We start from the raw sequence: 16,888 nt of genomic DNA on the forward strand, positions 1-16,888 counted from the left end.
AAAGACTTGGAATCAACCCAAATGTCCATCTGTGACAGACTGGATTAAGAAAATGTGGCACATATACACCATGGAATACTATGCAGCCATAAAAAAGGATGAGTTTGTGTCCTCTGTAGGGACATGGATGCAGCTGGAAACCATCATTCTCAGCAAACTATCACAAGAACAGAAAACCAAACACCGTGTGTTCTCACTCACAGGTGGGAACTGAACAATGAGATCACTTGGACTCAGGAAGGGGAACATCACACACCGGGGCCTATTATGGGGAGGGGGAGGGGAGAGGGATTGCATTGGTAGTTATATCTGATGTAAAGGACGAGCTGATGGGTGCAGTACACCAACAGAGCACAAGTATACATATGTAACAAATCTGCACGTTATGCACATGTACCCTAGAACTTAAAGTATAATAATTAAAAAAAAAAAAAAGACAGGAAGTCTTAAGGAAATTTTAAAAATAAACAACTCTCACTTGAGAATTCAAAGTGTGCATGTCTTCGTCAAATCTAATGATAAGAAGGAGCACCATGAACAAGCAGTACTCGTCCACTAGAACCGGAGTCTGCAGTCACCTTGGGACTAGACTCTTCCCTGAACATTGCTTAAATAATGGGCATCTCCTGTCAATTCGATGTTAAACACAAGGTGAAGATGTGTTCTTCTGCATCCAGAACTCTGTCATACTCATCCTTGTATTCCCAGATCCATCACAGTGCCCACCTGTCATAACAGCTAAATGTCAAATGAGTAAACAAATCAACCAAATTTTAAGTCACTGAATTCTAATTAGAATTCAATTCTAATGACTAAGCTACAGGAAAATTATCTGATATAGTACTAAGCTTCCTATACCCTCCCAAAAGTGTGATTTGTTCTGTTTAGTCAAAACATACCGGGGCCGGGCATGGCGGCTCACGCCTGTAATCCCAGCACTTTGGAAGGCCAAGGCAGGAGAGCTGCTTGAGGCTAGCAGTTTGAGACTAGCTGGGTGACATAGCAAGACCCTATCTCCCCAAAAAGTAAAAATAATTAGCCAGGCATGGTGGCACACTTCTGTAGCCTCAGCTACGCTGAGGTAGGAGGATCAACTGAGCTCAGGAGTTCAAGGCTGCAGTAAGCTATGATCACACCACTGCACTCCAGCCTGGGCAACAAAACAACACCCTATCTCTAAAAAAAAAAAAAAAAAAAAAATGAAAATAAATAGACGCTGAGACAAAAGGAAAAAAAAAAAAAGATATTGCAGGCCCAAAACTCAAGCACACAGAGAGCTAATAAATGAATATAAATTAATATAATCCAAGATCATCACATTTGTTAACTACCCAAAGAGACGTATAGATAAAAATGCCAGGGGCCTTCAAAGGATGAACAGAGAATTTGGGGCATGGGTTTAAGAAAAATGAAGGGAATTCAAGAGGTACAAAGAAAGTCTTATGGTGGTGTACTTTTAAGACTGGATAAGACTTGGATGCAGAAAATGAATAAAGGAAAACATTCCAGTCTGAAAGCATAACGTGAACAAAAATACAGAGTTAGGAAAATGCAAAGTTTATTCAGGGCAAAAAAGTAGAACAGTTTAATAAGTCCAAGACAGCAGATTTTAATTATCTTGATTTTTGTTTGTTTTGGGGTTTTTAGGGGGGACGTTAATGATATCCTTTTTTATTGAGGTGATCTTCACATAATGTAAAATTAACTATTTTTAAATGAACAATTCAGGGTCACTTAGTACATTTACCATGTTGTGAAACCATCACATCCATCCACTTCCAAAACATTTCTATCGCTCCAAAGCAAAACCACCAACCCATTATGCAGTTACTCCCCTTACCTCTTCCCCTGGACCCCAGGAACCATCAGTCTGCTTTCTATCTCTATGGATTTACCTATTCTGGATATTTCATATAAATGCAACCATAAAATATGTGACCTTTTGTGTCTAGCGTCTTTCGCTTAGTATGATACTCTCAAGGTCCTTCTACCATTGTAGCGCATATCAGCACTTCGTTCCTTTTTGTGGCTGAGTCATATTCTATTGTATGGATGTACCACAGTTTGTTTCTCCATATATCCACTAATGGACATCTGCATTGCTTCCACCTTTTAGCTGTTGTAAACACTGCTGCTATGAATATGTAGGTGCCTGTATTTTAGTACCTGAAGTGTGAGCCATTGAAAATTTGATAATAAGCATGTATGTGCACTGAAGCTAGCATCAACTTACCATCCTTCCTCCCCAGGGGTTTATATGTGAGGAGAATCAGGATAAGGCCATGCGTCACCACATCTGATACACATTCTAAACTGGTGCTCCATGGACAGGATCACCAAACTCCCCATGAACCACAAGAAAGCTCCTGGCACCACGTGAATACATGTCGAGAAGCAACCTCAATGCCACTTCTCTGTATTTACTAGGGTTCAGAACACAATACCCCAAAGTATAACAGCATGGCATGTTGAGTACTTTCAACTGAGGCAACTGAAAGGGCCTCAGAAACACCATCTCTCTGACCTTCTCCTGCCTTCCTATCTCAAGACGCTCTTTGTCTCCCAAAGCAAGTCACGGAAACCAGAATTCTTCTTCCCTGAGGTGCATCACAGAAACTAGAACTCCTCCCCCAAAGGAAGCTCTAAAACCTAAAAAGGTCGCTCTCTCCCTTCTCCCTTGAAGACCCTTATTCCAGAGGGCTCCTGCCTCATAGTAGCGGGGAATGTTATACAGAGAAGCCAAAAGGAATCGGACAGACAGGCCTTGCTGGGTTTCCCCTTCAGTCTCCCACCATTAGGCCACACCCTTTTGTCCCATCACATTTTTACAAGGTTGTCCATTCTTCATCAAAACTAAGCATAAAAACAGTTTTCCCTGGGTCTTTATTTCTTTAATTTAATTTTGACAAGGTTTCTCTCTGTCACCCAGGTTGGAGTACAGTGGCGTGGTCACGGCTCACTACAACCTGGACCTCCTGGGCTCAGGTGATCTTCCTGACTCAGCCTCCCGGGCAGCAGGGAACACAGGTGCGTGCCACTTTTTATTTTTTGTAGAGATGAAGTCTCACCATGTTGCCCAGGCTGGTCCCAAACTCCTAGGCTCAAGCAATTCCACCCACCTAGGTCTCCCAAAGTGCTGGGATTACTGGAATGAGCCACACTTAACCAGAGTCTTCATTTCTGAAGGTGCCTGTGTCATGTAAAAAGTTGATTAAATAAATTTGTCATGCTTCTCGTTAACCTGTCTTTTGTTACAGGAGTGATGGCTGTGTTGTCTTATGATGGGTTAGGAGAGGTATCACACCTTTCCACCCCAACGGTTTCTGGCACCCAACGTGGGGCAGCTGAGACACCTGACTTGCTCTGGAACCTGCAGACAAAATCCTGGAACAACTGACAAAAGGCGAGCAAAGAAAGGTAAGACATTTTTTGATTTTTTTTTTTTTAACAAAGTGAGCTTTCCTGGATCTCTACCTATAGTGCCTGGTCAAGAAGAGAAGGTAAAAATTTCTCTTTATATCTTCCATTCCAATTTCAAGTTAGCAAGGAAAATCATTTGTTTTTAAATAAATGTGTTATGCTTTTCTCTTGTTAACCTGTCTTTCGTTATAGGAGTGTCAGCTGTGATCCTTATGATGAGTTCAGTAAGGTATCATGCCTCCCCACCTGACATATTCATGCTACCACATCACTGAAAACAGCCTAAAATGCCATCATTTTATACCACAGCCATAACCCAAAGGAAGATGTTCTAAGAATAGTTATAGGTTTTGTACAGAAAACCTATTATGGCTAAAGTAATGTTTTCTTTAGACTTGAGAATTTTATTTGCTAATTTTGTTACCACTAAAATCTAAATATAATGAAATCCCTGCCTCCCACTCCCGATATTTATCATGGGTTCTTTTCTATTTCCCTAAGCATCTCAGCTGGTTTGAGAAATAAAGGGGAAAAGTACGAGAGAGAAATTTTAAAGCTGGGTGTCCGGGGAAGACATCACACGTCGGCAGGTTCCGTGATGCTCCCCGAGCCGTAAAACCAGCAAGTTTTTATTAGCGATTTTCAAAAGGGGAGGGAGTGCATGCACAGGGTGTGGGTCACAGAGACCAACCTGTCTGACCAAAATTTATTAGGCGGGAATTTCCTCATCCTAATAAGCCTGGGAATGTTACAGGAGACCAGGGCTTATTTCATCCCTTCAGCTTTGACCGTAAAAGGTGGCCGCCTCAATGCGGCCATCTATCGACCTATCCTCAAGGCGCATTTTCTCAGGGATGTTCCTTGCTGAGAAAAAGAATTCAGCGATATTTCTCCTATTTGCTTTTGAAAGAAGAGAAATATGGCTCTGTTCCGCCTGGCTCACCAGCAGTCAGAGTCTAAGGTCATCTCCCCTGTTCCCTGAACATTGCTGTTATCCTGTTCCTTTTTTCAAGGCGCCCAGATTTCATATTGTTCAAGCACACATGCTCTACAAACAATTTGTGCAGTTAACACAATCGTCACAGCGTCCTGAGGTGACATTCATCCTCCCCAGCTTACGAAGATGATGGGATTAAGAGATTAAAGTAAAGACAGGCATAGGAAATCACAAGGGTATTGATTGGGAAAGTGATAAGTGTCCATGAAATCTTCACAATGTATATTCAGAGACTGAAGTAAAGACAGGCGTAAGAAATTATAAAAGTATTAATTTGGGGAACTAATAAATGTCCATGAAATCTGCTGCGGTTTCAGCCGGTCCCTCCGTTCAGGGTCCCTGACTTTCCACAACAACCTTTCAAAGGCTTATTCATTCCACAAATATTTATTATTATTTATTATGTTAAGCCTAAGTTCTGAAAGAACTCACAGTCTGGTAAAATTGTGAAAACAGCTGTGGATTATACCAAGATTCATCACATCAACTGCCATCTTCCCACTTACTCTTCATTGATCTACTTAAGGTTAGTCCAACACCTACTATGTGTGAAAATGAAAATGAAGACGTAAGTTTGTATTCCATTTCTAGGCCTGAAGAAGTACAAATAGGCAAATAATAAAACCTCTTGAGAGAAAAATTAAGGCCGAAAATGAGATGTAAATATATAAACATAACATATGGGAAACGTTTGAAATGAAAATCACTTAAGCAATTTTACTATATTCCAGACATGAACAAAATTTAATACTCACAGAGTTCTAGCCAGATGGATTTTCATATTGACAATGAAAGCCAAAATATTTAATCAACTCAAAACTGGATATTAGTAAATCAGAATAGGCACTTCTACAACTATCTTTAATCATTAGGTTTTACAGAGAAAATACTCAATCACACAAAGCATATTATAAAAACTAATAAAGCGGCAAATTACATGAAGAAAGCCCCAGATGAGTTGAATTCACAACTTTGGTAAAGAGGGTTAAGGCTGTGCAGGGTAGCAGCAACATTAGTTCCTTCTCAGGCAACATTTAAACTAAAATTATAAGCTGACTATTTTACATATTACCATATCATCTATTTGAAACTAATTGATTTGTCTACTTACTTACTAGAGCAGCCATAAAGAGAGGCAAAACTCTGCCCTACCTGGCTGATCCAACCTCACTTGATCATTACTAGAGAAATGAAAAAAGAGTAGCTGTCTCAGTATTTTTCAAAGCTTGATATTTCTCTTTAAAGGATTCCAGTGATGAGTACATGCAGACACTTACATATGTGGTAAACAACTATATTATACCTCTCAGTTATTACTACTTGCAAAATTCTAGGGTCTCTACATAATCTACTGCATGACTCCAGGGGATGTTATTCATATAAACTTCAAGCTGATATATCTCCCTTGCTTACCATTAATATCATATGCTAGTCTCTTATTTACCCAGATAAAAGTCAATACTTCTAAATGTAAGCACTGTAAGTAGATACTCTGAAAAAAAAGGCTTAACCTGTGAAGTCAGGAGACTTGAATGAAAACGGAATCTTGACTCTAACATTTAGTGATCTCAAGTTAACCTCTTTTAGCACCATTCCCATCTATAAAAAATGGTATTAAAAACATTTCACTTAACCCATTTATGCCTAGTGTTCCATTATTGGAATGCTAAACTTGTGGGAGTTATTTATATCCTACTGCTCAAGTTCATGGCCAAGGTCTGATTTTTCACACACAAAAAAATTGCAACCTCCAGCATACATGGGTTAATAGGGTTGTTGTGAGACAAATGAAAACTATGCTCTGTAAATAGTCAAGCCTTCCTATACAAATACTATTTATTTTCAATAATTCTTCTCTCCAGCACTATCAGCTGACCTACATGCCTTTCCTGAGCTTATCTTCTCAAAATATTAACATGTCATTTTAATCATTTGTTCATAATTTCCCTTGGAAGCCTGTGAATATCTTAAGAGCAGGGACTATGACATTGTATTCCCTACTCTAATTCTCAGTAGAATCAATAAATACTTGAACTTTATTATTTCACCATTATGTTACTATGTAAATAGGAACAACCTACTCTACTGTACAGTCCTGTTACACATAGGTTTTATTATACTAATACACTAGATTTTAGTAATTCATATGCTAAAATTCAAATCTAAAACATCTAAGTGATTAATTCCCAGGATACAGGAGAAAGACTCAAAGAAACTATGGTTGTTCAGACTCTTCTTGCTTGACAAACAGTTACCACCATCTTTACCCCAGACCTCACTACATCATGAATACTCTAGATATCTATTAGAAAGCTAAGGGTTTACCAATGAGAAGCTTGCTCAATTATTTATTCTGGTATCTGGTACACACTAGCTCAAGAGCTAAGCATATCTGAGAGAGCTGAAGGAATCTGTATCACATCCACTGAGAAAAAGGATTTGTCTCTGTGTTTTAAAGATCATCAAATAAAAGAATCAATGTAAAAAATTAATAATTATAAAGAGTGATTATAGTCCTCCTAACCTTTTACATACAAATCTGATCTCTCAAATAATAGGATGCTACTAAATAACTAATAACGCAAATATTGTGGGAAAAATGTGTGTAGTACACTCTGGCATTCACTAGCGTAATAAATAAGTATTCTTCCACTTATCTTTTTGGGTTTTTTTATGTATTTCTTTCCCACACGGTCATGGAAAGAACATATGCATCAGCGTCAGAGAGGTATAAAATCAAATCTCAGCTCTACTGTTTACCTGTTGCACAACCATAGGACAAAGTGTTCAGTAAATAATAAATGTAGTTAGAGTAAATTTTGTAAAAGCTGAAAGATGATCGTACTTCCGTACCTTCTTCCTGTTAAGCTATACAAGCCTACAATTAGCATACAGAAAAAACCAGAGCTTGTGTGAAGAGGCTGAAGCCTCACCGGCGTGTTTACAATGGAATGAAGTTTTACAAAGTACGGCAGAAATGGTTACACGAAAGGAGAGAGCAGGGACAGGAGGATCTAGGAAGCAGAGCAAAGCAGCATGCTGATCAGACTGGAGAAGACGACAGGTTCACAGAGGAGTTTTCATTCTCATCACAGCCTCAGGATTTTAAACGAAAAAAAAAGAAATAAAATTAAGTGCCTTCCATGTTCCCTACTTTGGACCAAAATTTCCCTTGAGGCTAAAACTGGCTAGGGTCTCAGAGGGCAGAGCTTGCCCTGTCCAGCTAGTCTCCCATATGCTGAACAGCAGCAGGAAAGGGAGGGGTGGCTGACCCCGGCCTGTGCTGTGATGAACTCTGAACCGGGAAAGGGACAGAGCCACAATGGGAATGGTAGTCTGTAGGATCAGGGTCAGTAACTATAGCTAAGCCACTGCTCCCTCAGCAAAGGACACCATGATCTGTACAATGTCCTCGGTAATGCCAATCATGTTCACAGTTTTCAGTTTTGTGAGCCTCAAAATCTATTTTTTCCAGTTTACTCAGGCATTCAAGGGAAATAATTCATACCACCCACATCAGAAGAAACTGACATATAATCCTAAAAATGTGTACATTTATAAAAAGATAAAAAACTACCTTGAGAATCAAGTTGTATAGCTCCTCTGATTGACAGATCAATTTAAAAGTCAAAAGCTCTATCTGAGGACTGTTTCAGGAACATGGAATCAAAGTCACATCCACAAAATGGATGCTCAACAACCAAGCTACAAAATTCCTCACAAATTATTCTTCCAGACTCAGGGTATTTATTCAAAACACTTTCGCTAAGGCATGACAACTTCCAGCCTGAATGCCTCTCTTCCCACTATGAACACATTTTTTCAATTTCTGAGGTCCCTCCCTTTCCCGTCCCATTACTTTTCTGATTGCATATTTCAAACTACTGAAATATCTACACTTATTCATTCTCTGGTTTTAAGGTTTTCAAACAACTTTTACTTTTTTTAATAGAACCACTCTAAAATCTAATCAATGAATAATATTAATGAGTAAAGAGTAATGCATTATTATAGCATTGACTGGCAACTAATGACCAAAAAAAATGCTAACCAGTCAAAAAGTTGAGCATATTCCAATAAGGGCCACAAAAAAAGATGTAATTTATCTTTGCAGGACCAAAAAAAAAAAAAAAAAAAAAANTTTTTTCAATTTCTGAGGTCCCTCCCTTTCCCGTCCCATTACTTTTCTGATTGCATATTTCAAACTACTGAAATATCTACACTTATTCATTCTCTGGTTTTAAGGTTTTCAAACAACTTTTACTTTTTTTAATAGAACCACTCTAAAAATCTAATCAATGAATAATATTAATGAGTAAAGAGTAATGCATTATTATAGCATTGACTGGCAACTAATGACCAAAAAAAATGCTAACCAGTCAAAAAGTTGAGCATATTCCAATAAGGGCCACAAAAAAAGATGTAATTTATCTTTGCAGAACAAAAAAAAAAAAAAAAAAAAAAAAAGGTCTCTAGATATTCAGTAAACAAAACAGAAAGCCAGGGGGGAAAATGCCTTTATTATTCAGAGTTTCACCATTTAGAAAAATGTTGCCCAAATCTAAAATTTCCCAAATACAGTGAGAACATCAGGCTCCTCTCAAACGAAAACAGCTGAATACTTTATCACCGTGCATTGATAACCATGAAAAATATGAAGTATCTTTTGGATCAATGATATGAATAATGCTTTATTTTGAATAAAGATATGAAACATGGACTCGTGTACTGTGCATCAAGTACAGTCATCCCTCAGTATATGCAGGGTTCCAGGTATATCAAAATCTACACGCACTCAAGCTCCCCAGAAGACCCTGCTTGACCCACCGATACATAAAGTCACCTACCCTATCCACAGATGTGACATTCTGCAAAGACTATTTTTGATCAGTGTTTGGTTGAACAAAATCTATGTACAAGTGGACCCACGTAGTTCAAACCCATGTTGCTCTAGGATCAGCTGTGTAAGTGATATGAAATATATGCCCTATAAATTAGCCTACACTCCCATCTTCAGTCAGTTCTTGAACAGCCAAGTGGAAGTTCTGCTGCCTGACATCCCCAGCTAAATACGTTCCACAGTTTTGAGAGTTCATCACTTCACCTCTAGAAAGAAGAAATGAGTCAATTTAGCATAATTTCAGAGCAGAGAGAAAGACTGTCCCTTTTATTTAGCCCCCAAGGTTGCAAGCTGAGGAGTACTTCGGCCACTGAGGACAAATCTAGATCCAATAAGGGAGAAAGAATGGTAAACATGTGGAGACAATATGAACTTGAAGTTGAATGGAAACTAGGGAGAAAATATCTTCCTAAAGCTGCGTATAAGACAAAAAAAATAAGAATAGCTAAAACAAATTTAAATCTGTGAATCGAGTAAGAAAATAGAGAGCCACTTTCTCTTTTCCTCTGTCATTCTGAAAAAAATTCCTTATTAATAATCCTCTTAATTATGACATTGATCCATTCAGGTCATTCAGGAAATAGGCTCTAACATGAAAATCTCAAAACCACCCACCAAAAGCTGGATATGCCTAGAGGAAAACAGAGTGAGGGGGTGAGAGAAGGAAAATTAATCCTTAAAATGGTAAAATATAAATGAATCAGAGAGTAAAAGATTTATAATACAAGCTATTTCCAGTTGAGGAATTTCTTTAAACCTTTACTCTATCACAATACATGGCTTTATATAAGCAGACCTTTCTTTCCCCTTGTGAATTTAAATTATAATAGATGCCACTAACTAGTGTCATTCTACCTGTCACTATATAACAAAATCATCTAATCCTTAAAACCTATCATTCCATGACACTAACAAAGAGTTCCATCCTTCTCTATATCTTAGCTACCCAGTGAAGAGACGGTAACTCCCTTCAAGTAGGCCCCTAATAATTAGTGTTGCAAGATTTGAAAAGAACTGTAACCCTTTTAGGATTTGACCCTCCAAATCCGTGATATTAACTTTTGCTGAAATGTTAACATCTCAATTCTGTACTTTTGGAATGACAAAGTGGGAAAAAATGAAGAGTTTAACAAACTCTTTTACAGATTACACTCTGTATACACAGTGTACTGCACTACAATTTAAAATCAGTCCACAGTATTAATCTATTTTTAATTTATCACACTGTAATGATATCATAATTTAAAGGATAGAATAGCCTTGGAATGATGAAAATAAATAGCTGTGTGCTATCAATAAAATAAAATTAGCATTGTCAACACTCACCCTTAAGAGAGTCTCATTCTAATAATAATCATAACCAAGAGACATACCTGCTCATTTTGACTCCACTCTCCCTGTTGCTTCAGAGATGGAATCGCCCAGATGCTCAGTTTCCCTGAGAAGTGAATGGCTGCCAGGAGCATCCCATCTGGAGAAAGGCTCATCTTAAAAATTCCATCCTAAACAAGAATCATAAGGTCAGGGCAAATAAATTATGGTCAAATAGAAATAACTCAGAATTAAATGACACTCTTTAGAGGTGCCAAGATATAAACGATCTTTAGTAACTAAGAGTTCCACCAGCTTCGTATCATTATAAATGTACTTCAGCATAGAGAAAAAGAACTCCTGACTTTAAGGAGTTTGTTATCTACTTCAGTTATAATTTATACATAACCCAAAACCCAAATATGTAAGCATTATAAATATATTTCTTCACACATCAATCACCATGAGTTCTCAACACCTTCTAAGGTTGGTCTTGACTAGACTGTCAATTCCTTAAATTTTGGGCCCAGATCTTTACAAGATTCTATATCTACACAGTGCCGAAGTATGCTATATATTATAAATAGGCCAAAAATTCATGCTGTGGAAAAGAAGGAAAGGAGTAGAAGAGAGCTAGAGAAAGAGTGCAAGAATGACGGAAACAGAAGAAGATAAAGAGGAAGAAAATGGTCCTTCACTTAAGAAATGCTATGAATGTTTACAATTTTCCAAATTTGCTGCCAAATTATCCAGTTTAAGGAATCTAATTGTTACTACAGGACAGAAAAAATTTGTAATAACTGATTTCACATAGTCAACCAAAAGGTATACAGAGAAAGAGTTATCCTTCCAATCCTTCTTGTCCAAATAACCTGTCTTTTCCTTTCTCAGATGCCACGAACCATATGAACAGAAGTTTATGAGCAGAGACATCACCTGCCACCCACCTACAATATACTCAGAAGACCTGAACAAACACTAATTGGACAGCTATTTCCTGTTCAGGCATTTATTAAGAACAGGGTCCAAGGTAGCCTGCCCACAAAGAATAAAACGGAGACCAGAAAACAGCAACCCACAACCACATCTCTTCCGAACATTTAGAAAATCTGGCAACACATAGCCCACATCCCCAGATGACAACAGAATTTGGGAGCAGATGACCCCTTAGAAGAGTCACAAACTTTCCCGTTAGTCAATGCCTGCACAGTTCACTATTACTGCTCCAGTACTGGGGTCAAATACTAGCTATATAACTGAAAATGAAACATGATTATACTGCAAATCAAAATTATTATACTTGATCCAATTCACTAAATTATATTATCAGCCTGCCCTCTGTAGACATTTAAGTCCTCAAGTCTCAAATGACTAAGGTGCCTTAGCCATCAAAAACAGAACAATTTCAAGAGGTCAGGAACATTGTTGAATGAGTACATAGATGAAAAGATCAGCATCCTCTAATCACTTTACTAAAGACTAAAATTACTTTAACTAGATATAATAGGTTAATCCCAGAATCCCACAATTAAATGTAAGATTGAAATACAAATGCTTGAAAAAGAAGAAGTAATAAAAGCAAAACTACTTCAAAGCAAAATTTTAAATCTACCACATCCCTTCTTCTGGGATCAGGGAAAGAAGTGCAAGACAAAGGGCCTGACGTCCTCCCTCCTCCAATTTAAAGTCAATAAGCTCCGTGGTTTTGTATAAGGAGGCCTCAGAAGCACAGATTTTTACCAGCCAAAAGAACTCTGCCCATTTTTCAGATTTCACAAAGGAAGAGATTAAAGTCCTGAAGGCAAAGACACTTGCCCACAATCACTCAAGGGTGCAGGGCAAACTCCAAACTAGAATGCAGATGTTTTCAATCCCAATCAGGGCACTTCCATGAGCCAGGACTGTGGTCCTCACCTGGACCCTGGCCTAGTTTCTAGTAGTCACAAGCAGGCCCCTCAGCAGAAATTATGGTCAAGTATAATTTGTTGTTTTGATCACTTGAATAATCAGTCATGTGTGATCTGTATGGTAATTCCCAGATATTATAAATGTTCCATTATACGACTCCACTGAAAGTGCTCTGAAAGCAAGAAAAAAGTTTATGAATCTCTTTAACAACAACAAAACTATACTGAATAACTTCACAATAGCAATATGACCAGGAAAGCACTGAATAAATATGTAGTTTTTTTAATTTTTAAAAAAATTCTTCCCTCTTGATGGGGTTCAGGATATGCTACTCCAAAATACAGAATATGTCATGTTGGCATCTGAGAAAACATCAGAGGCAGGAAGGTCATTCTCACCTTCCTACCACCCTTCCTCCATGAAGCAGGTCATAAAATCCAGGAAGAATTTTCTGACCTTTTGCTAAAAGCAAGTCATGATCCTCATTCCGGAGGTGCCCTCCCCAAACCTGGCAGAAAAGAACATCCTTCTCTCTGAAGAGAGTCACAGTGAGAATGTGAACAAACAGGCCTTGCTAAGTTCCTCCCAATTTACTGCTATTAAATCATACTTACCCAACCATACGTCCACAACTATCCATTTTTCTTCTTCAAAGCTAGCATTAAAAAATACACAGGTCGGCCAGGCACCGTGGCTCACACCTGTAATCCCAGCACTTTGGGAGGCCAAGGCGGGCGGATCACAAGGTCAGGAGATCGAGACCATCCTAGCTAACACGGTGAAACCCCATCTCTACTTAAAACACAAAAACTTAGCCAGGTGAGGTGGCGGGCGCCTGTTGTCCCACCAACTCAGGAGGCTGAGGCAGGAGAATGGCGTGAACCTGGGAGGCGGAGCTTACAGTGAGCTGAGATCGCTCCACTGCACTCCAGCCTGGGCGACAGAGCAAGACTCCATCTCAAAAAAAGAAAAAGAAAAATACACAGGTTTATCCATTTCTTTGAATCTTCATTTCCTTATGAAAGCTCCCATGTCACATTACATCTATCAGTATGTTTCTCTTGCTAATCTGTGTTTTGTGATAGGAGCTTCATCTATGAATCTAAGAAAGGAAACAGAAAAGCTACTGCTCCTCCTCTACACTCGCTTCTTTCTTTCCACAAATTTAAACAATAAATTGTATTAACTAGAATGTTCCCATTTGCTTTCATATGGTGGATACTTGATCCCCTTATTTTCATTAGATGCCATGATATCCACACTGAAAATGTAGTATTTCTTTCTTGAACTATCTTATTGTAGAAATTTTCACTTACACACAAAAGTAGAAATTACAGTATAATAAATATCCACATACCCAACCTGCTTCAACAAATATTGACATTTTTCAGGCATGTTTCCTTTATCTTTCCCCAATCACCACCATGCCAGAGGATTTTAAAGCAAATCTCCGTCATTATTTTGCTTATAAATACATATCAAGTATACATTTCTTTGAAGTCCCAAGTTATCTATTGAACGTTCATGTGTATGCATAGTAAGATGATAGAGTTACTAGTAGTAATTGGATTGTAGCCGCTCAAGATGCTCAAGACACTTAGGTTATGTTGGAAATATAGTGTTTTCCTTCTGAAATAAAACTCTGCTCTTTATCTGTAGAAACGTTTATTTATTGATTTCTGAGACAGGGTCTGGCTCTGTCACCCAAGCTGTAGTGCACTGGCATGATCTTGGCTCACTGCAACCTCCCCCTCCCAGGCTCAAGTGATCCTCCCACTTCAGCCTTCTGAGTAGCCAGGACTACAGGCATGCACCACCACGCCTGGCTAACTTTTGTACTTTTTGTAGAGAGGGGGTTTTGTCATGTTGCCCATGCTGGTCTCAAACTCCTGACCTCAAGTGATCTGCCTCCCTCTGCCTCCCAAAGTGCTGAGATTACAGGTATAAGCCACTGCACCCAGTCCGTAGAAACATTTCTGAATTCCTATATAACATGCAGGGGGGTTCTGGCCCAGGGAATAATTCATCATCCCAACATTAACTGTGGACCAAAATCTCAAGCCACAGTTAGAAAATCCACGCTAAATTCTATGAACAGAGTCTGTGGTATTTGGGAGTCTGAGTGTCTGTTGATAAGTAATATAGTTTGGCTCTGTATCTGCAGCCAAATCTCATTTTGAATTATTATAATCCCCATATTCAGGGGAGGGGCCTAGTGGGAGGTGACTGGGTCATGGGGACAGATTTTCCCCATGCTGTTCTCATGCTAGTGAGTTCCCATGAGATCTGATGGTTTAAAAGTGTGCGGCAGTTCCGCCCTCATTCTGTCTCTTTCCTACTGTTATTAAGACGTGCTTTGTTTCCCCTTCATCTTCCACCATGATTGTAAATTTCCTGAGGTCTCCCCAGCCATGTGGAACTGTGAGTCAATTAAACTTCTTGTCTTTATAAATTACCCAGTCTCATGTAGTTCTTTATAGCAGTGTGAAAATAGACTAATACAGAGGGCAAGGGAGAGAATACCAGAGTTTGTGCCTTGGAAATGCGAGGATATGACTTTTCAAGTAACTATATATCACAATAAAAGTAAACCTCGGCCAGGCGCAGTGGCTCATGCCTGTAATCCCAGAACTTTGGGAGGCCAAAGCAGGTGGATTACCTGAGGTCAGGAGTTCAAGACCAGCCTGGTCAACATGGTGAAACTCCATCTCTACAAAAATACAAAAATTAGCCAGGCATGATGGCAAGTGTCTGTAATCTCAGCTACTTGGAAGGCTGAGGTGGGAGAATGGCTTGAACTTGGGAGGCAGAGGTTGACATGAACCGAGATTGCACCATTGCACTTCAGCCTGGGCAACACAGCAAGACTCTGGCTAAAAAAAAAAAAAGCAAACCTCAAACATTTAAACCATGATTCCTCATACTTTATTAAAATTTCTCAGCACAAGTAATAATTTTGTTCTCTTCTTTATTTGAATTAAGAAGTTGTAAAAGCAATAAAATTCATATGTGGCTGCAATTTTCTCTTCTTTTTCTTTTTTTGCAGATGGAGTCACTCTGTCACCCACACTGGAGTACAGTGGTGCAATCTCAGCTCACTGCAACCTCTGCCTTGAGGGTTCAAGGATTCTCCTGCCTCAGCCTCCCAAGTAGCTGGGATTACAGGCACCTGCCACCACACCAGGCTAATTTTTGTATTTTTAGCAGAGATGGGGTTTTACTATGGGGTTTGGCCAAGCTGGTTCAACTCCTGACCTCAGGTGAACCACCCACCTTGGCCTCCCAAAATGCTGGGATTACAGGCATGAGCCACCATACCCAGCCACAATTTTCACTTTAAAGTAAGTCTTAAATTTCTTTCACATTCCTCAGCTATGAATGTCATTTTTATTTTAATCATCATTTCAACAGCTGAAATGTTGGTCAACAACATTCAACTTGGCTCTGCCACTAGTAGTTATGTGACCTTAGGCACATTAGTTAACTATCATAAGTAAGAGAAACTTTCTCTTTTTGACATAAAAATAACAACACCTATACATTATAAGATTACCCCAATGATAAAATTAGGGTGTATGTCGGTCATTTAATATACTTATCATATAACTCAGCTTTCTAAATACAGAAGTTAGTATGAAGATTGGATTCTACCTGAATCCATAACACATCTTAATCATAAATTCCAACAACATGTCTCATTCATTTGGCACTCTTCACTTGCACTTTAGTAAGACCTTTCATATTAGGGGCATACATTGATACTTAATTCTTCTAACTTCTAAGTAGCACTTTATCTAGCCTCACTAACCACTTTATGTGCTCCGTGAGTATAGAAACTCCATCCACATTATATAAGTGCTAGAATACAGGAGCTGAAATAAGACAATAAATAGTGATGTTCCCCCAAAAAGGAGGGTATCAGGATCAAATGGATACCTGCTCCACTCCCAGTACTTAGGATAAATAGAAATCTAGGCTGGAAAAACACAGGCATATGTTCCTTGAGAAAACTCCCAGGTATCTCTGATGTGTACCTCCACTTGTAATCTTCCACTTTAATTCTGCATTTTTACCACTCTTTTTTCATTTTGCTGAGGAGGCAGCCAAAGCCCAGACACTCATGTGGGATGCCCCAGATGACCTGACAAGACTGTGGCAGCAATACAATAACTTTCCTAACACACAGGGAACATCTCTTGGCATTCACAATAAGCAATTTCCTCAATGCATTGCACAGAAAATGGTGAGTAGTCTCTTGCCAAAATGCTGACCAGGCACTTGATAAGTACTGTTCACATAAATGGAAACTGGGGGAAGTTATGCACACTCCAATAGTGGGAGACAAGAGATTC

General features: G+C 38.8%; 1 protein-coding gene across 1 annotated transcript in view; it reads right to left on the bottom strand.

Annotated features, from left to right (window-relative positions):
- The window catches only part of NBAS (NBAS subunit of NRZ tethering complex), a 399,905-nt gene that overhangs the window by 308,092 nt on the left and 74,925 nt on the right, over positions 1-16,888 (bottom strand). The window contains 2 exon segments of the mRNA XM_017871408.1: positions 7,351-7,465; positions 10,691-10,819. Coding sequence (XP_017726897.1) covers positions 7,351-7,465; positions 10,691-10,819 — 244 coding nt within the window.

The sequence above is a fragment of the Rhinopithecus bieti genome, unplaced genomic scaffold (genome assembly GCF_001698545.2).
Source record: "Rhinopithecus bieti isolate Rb0 unplaced genomic scaffold, ASM169854v2 scaffold_4781, whole genome shotgun sequence".
Taxonomy (NCBI): domain Eukaryota; kingdom Metazoa; phylum Chordata; class Mammalia; order Primates; family Cercopithecidae; genus Rhinopithecus; species Rhinopithecus bieti.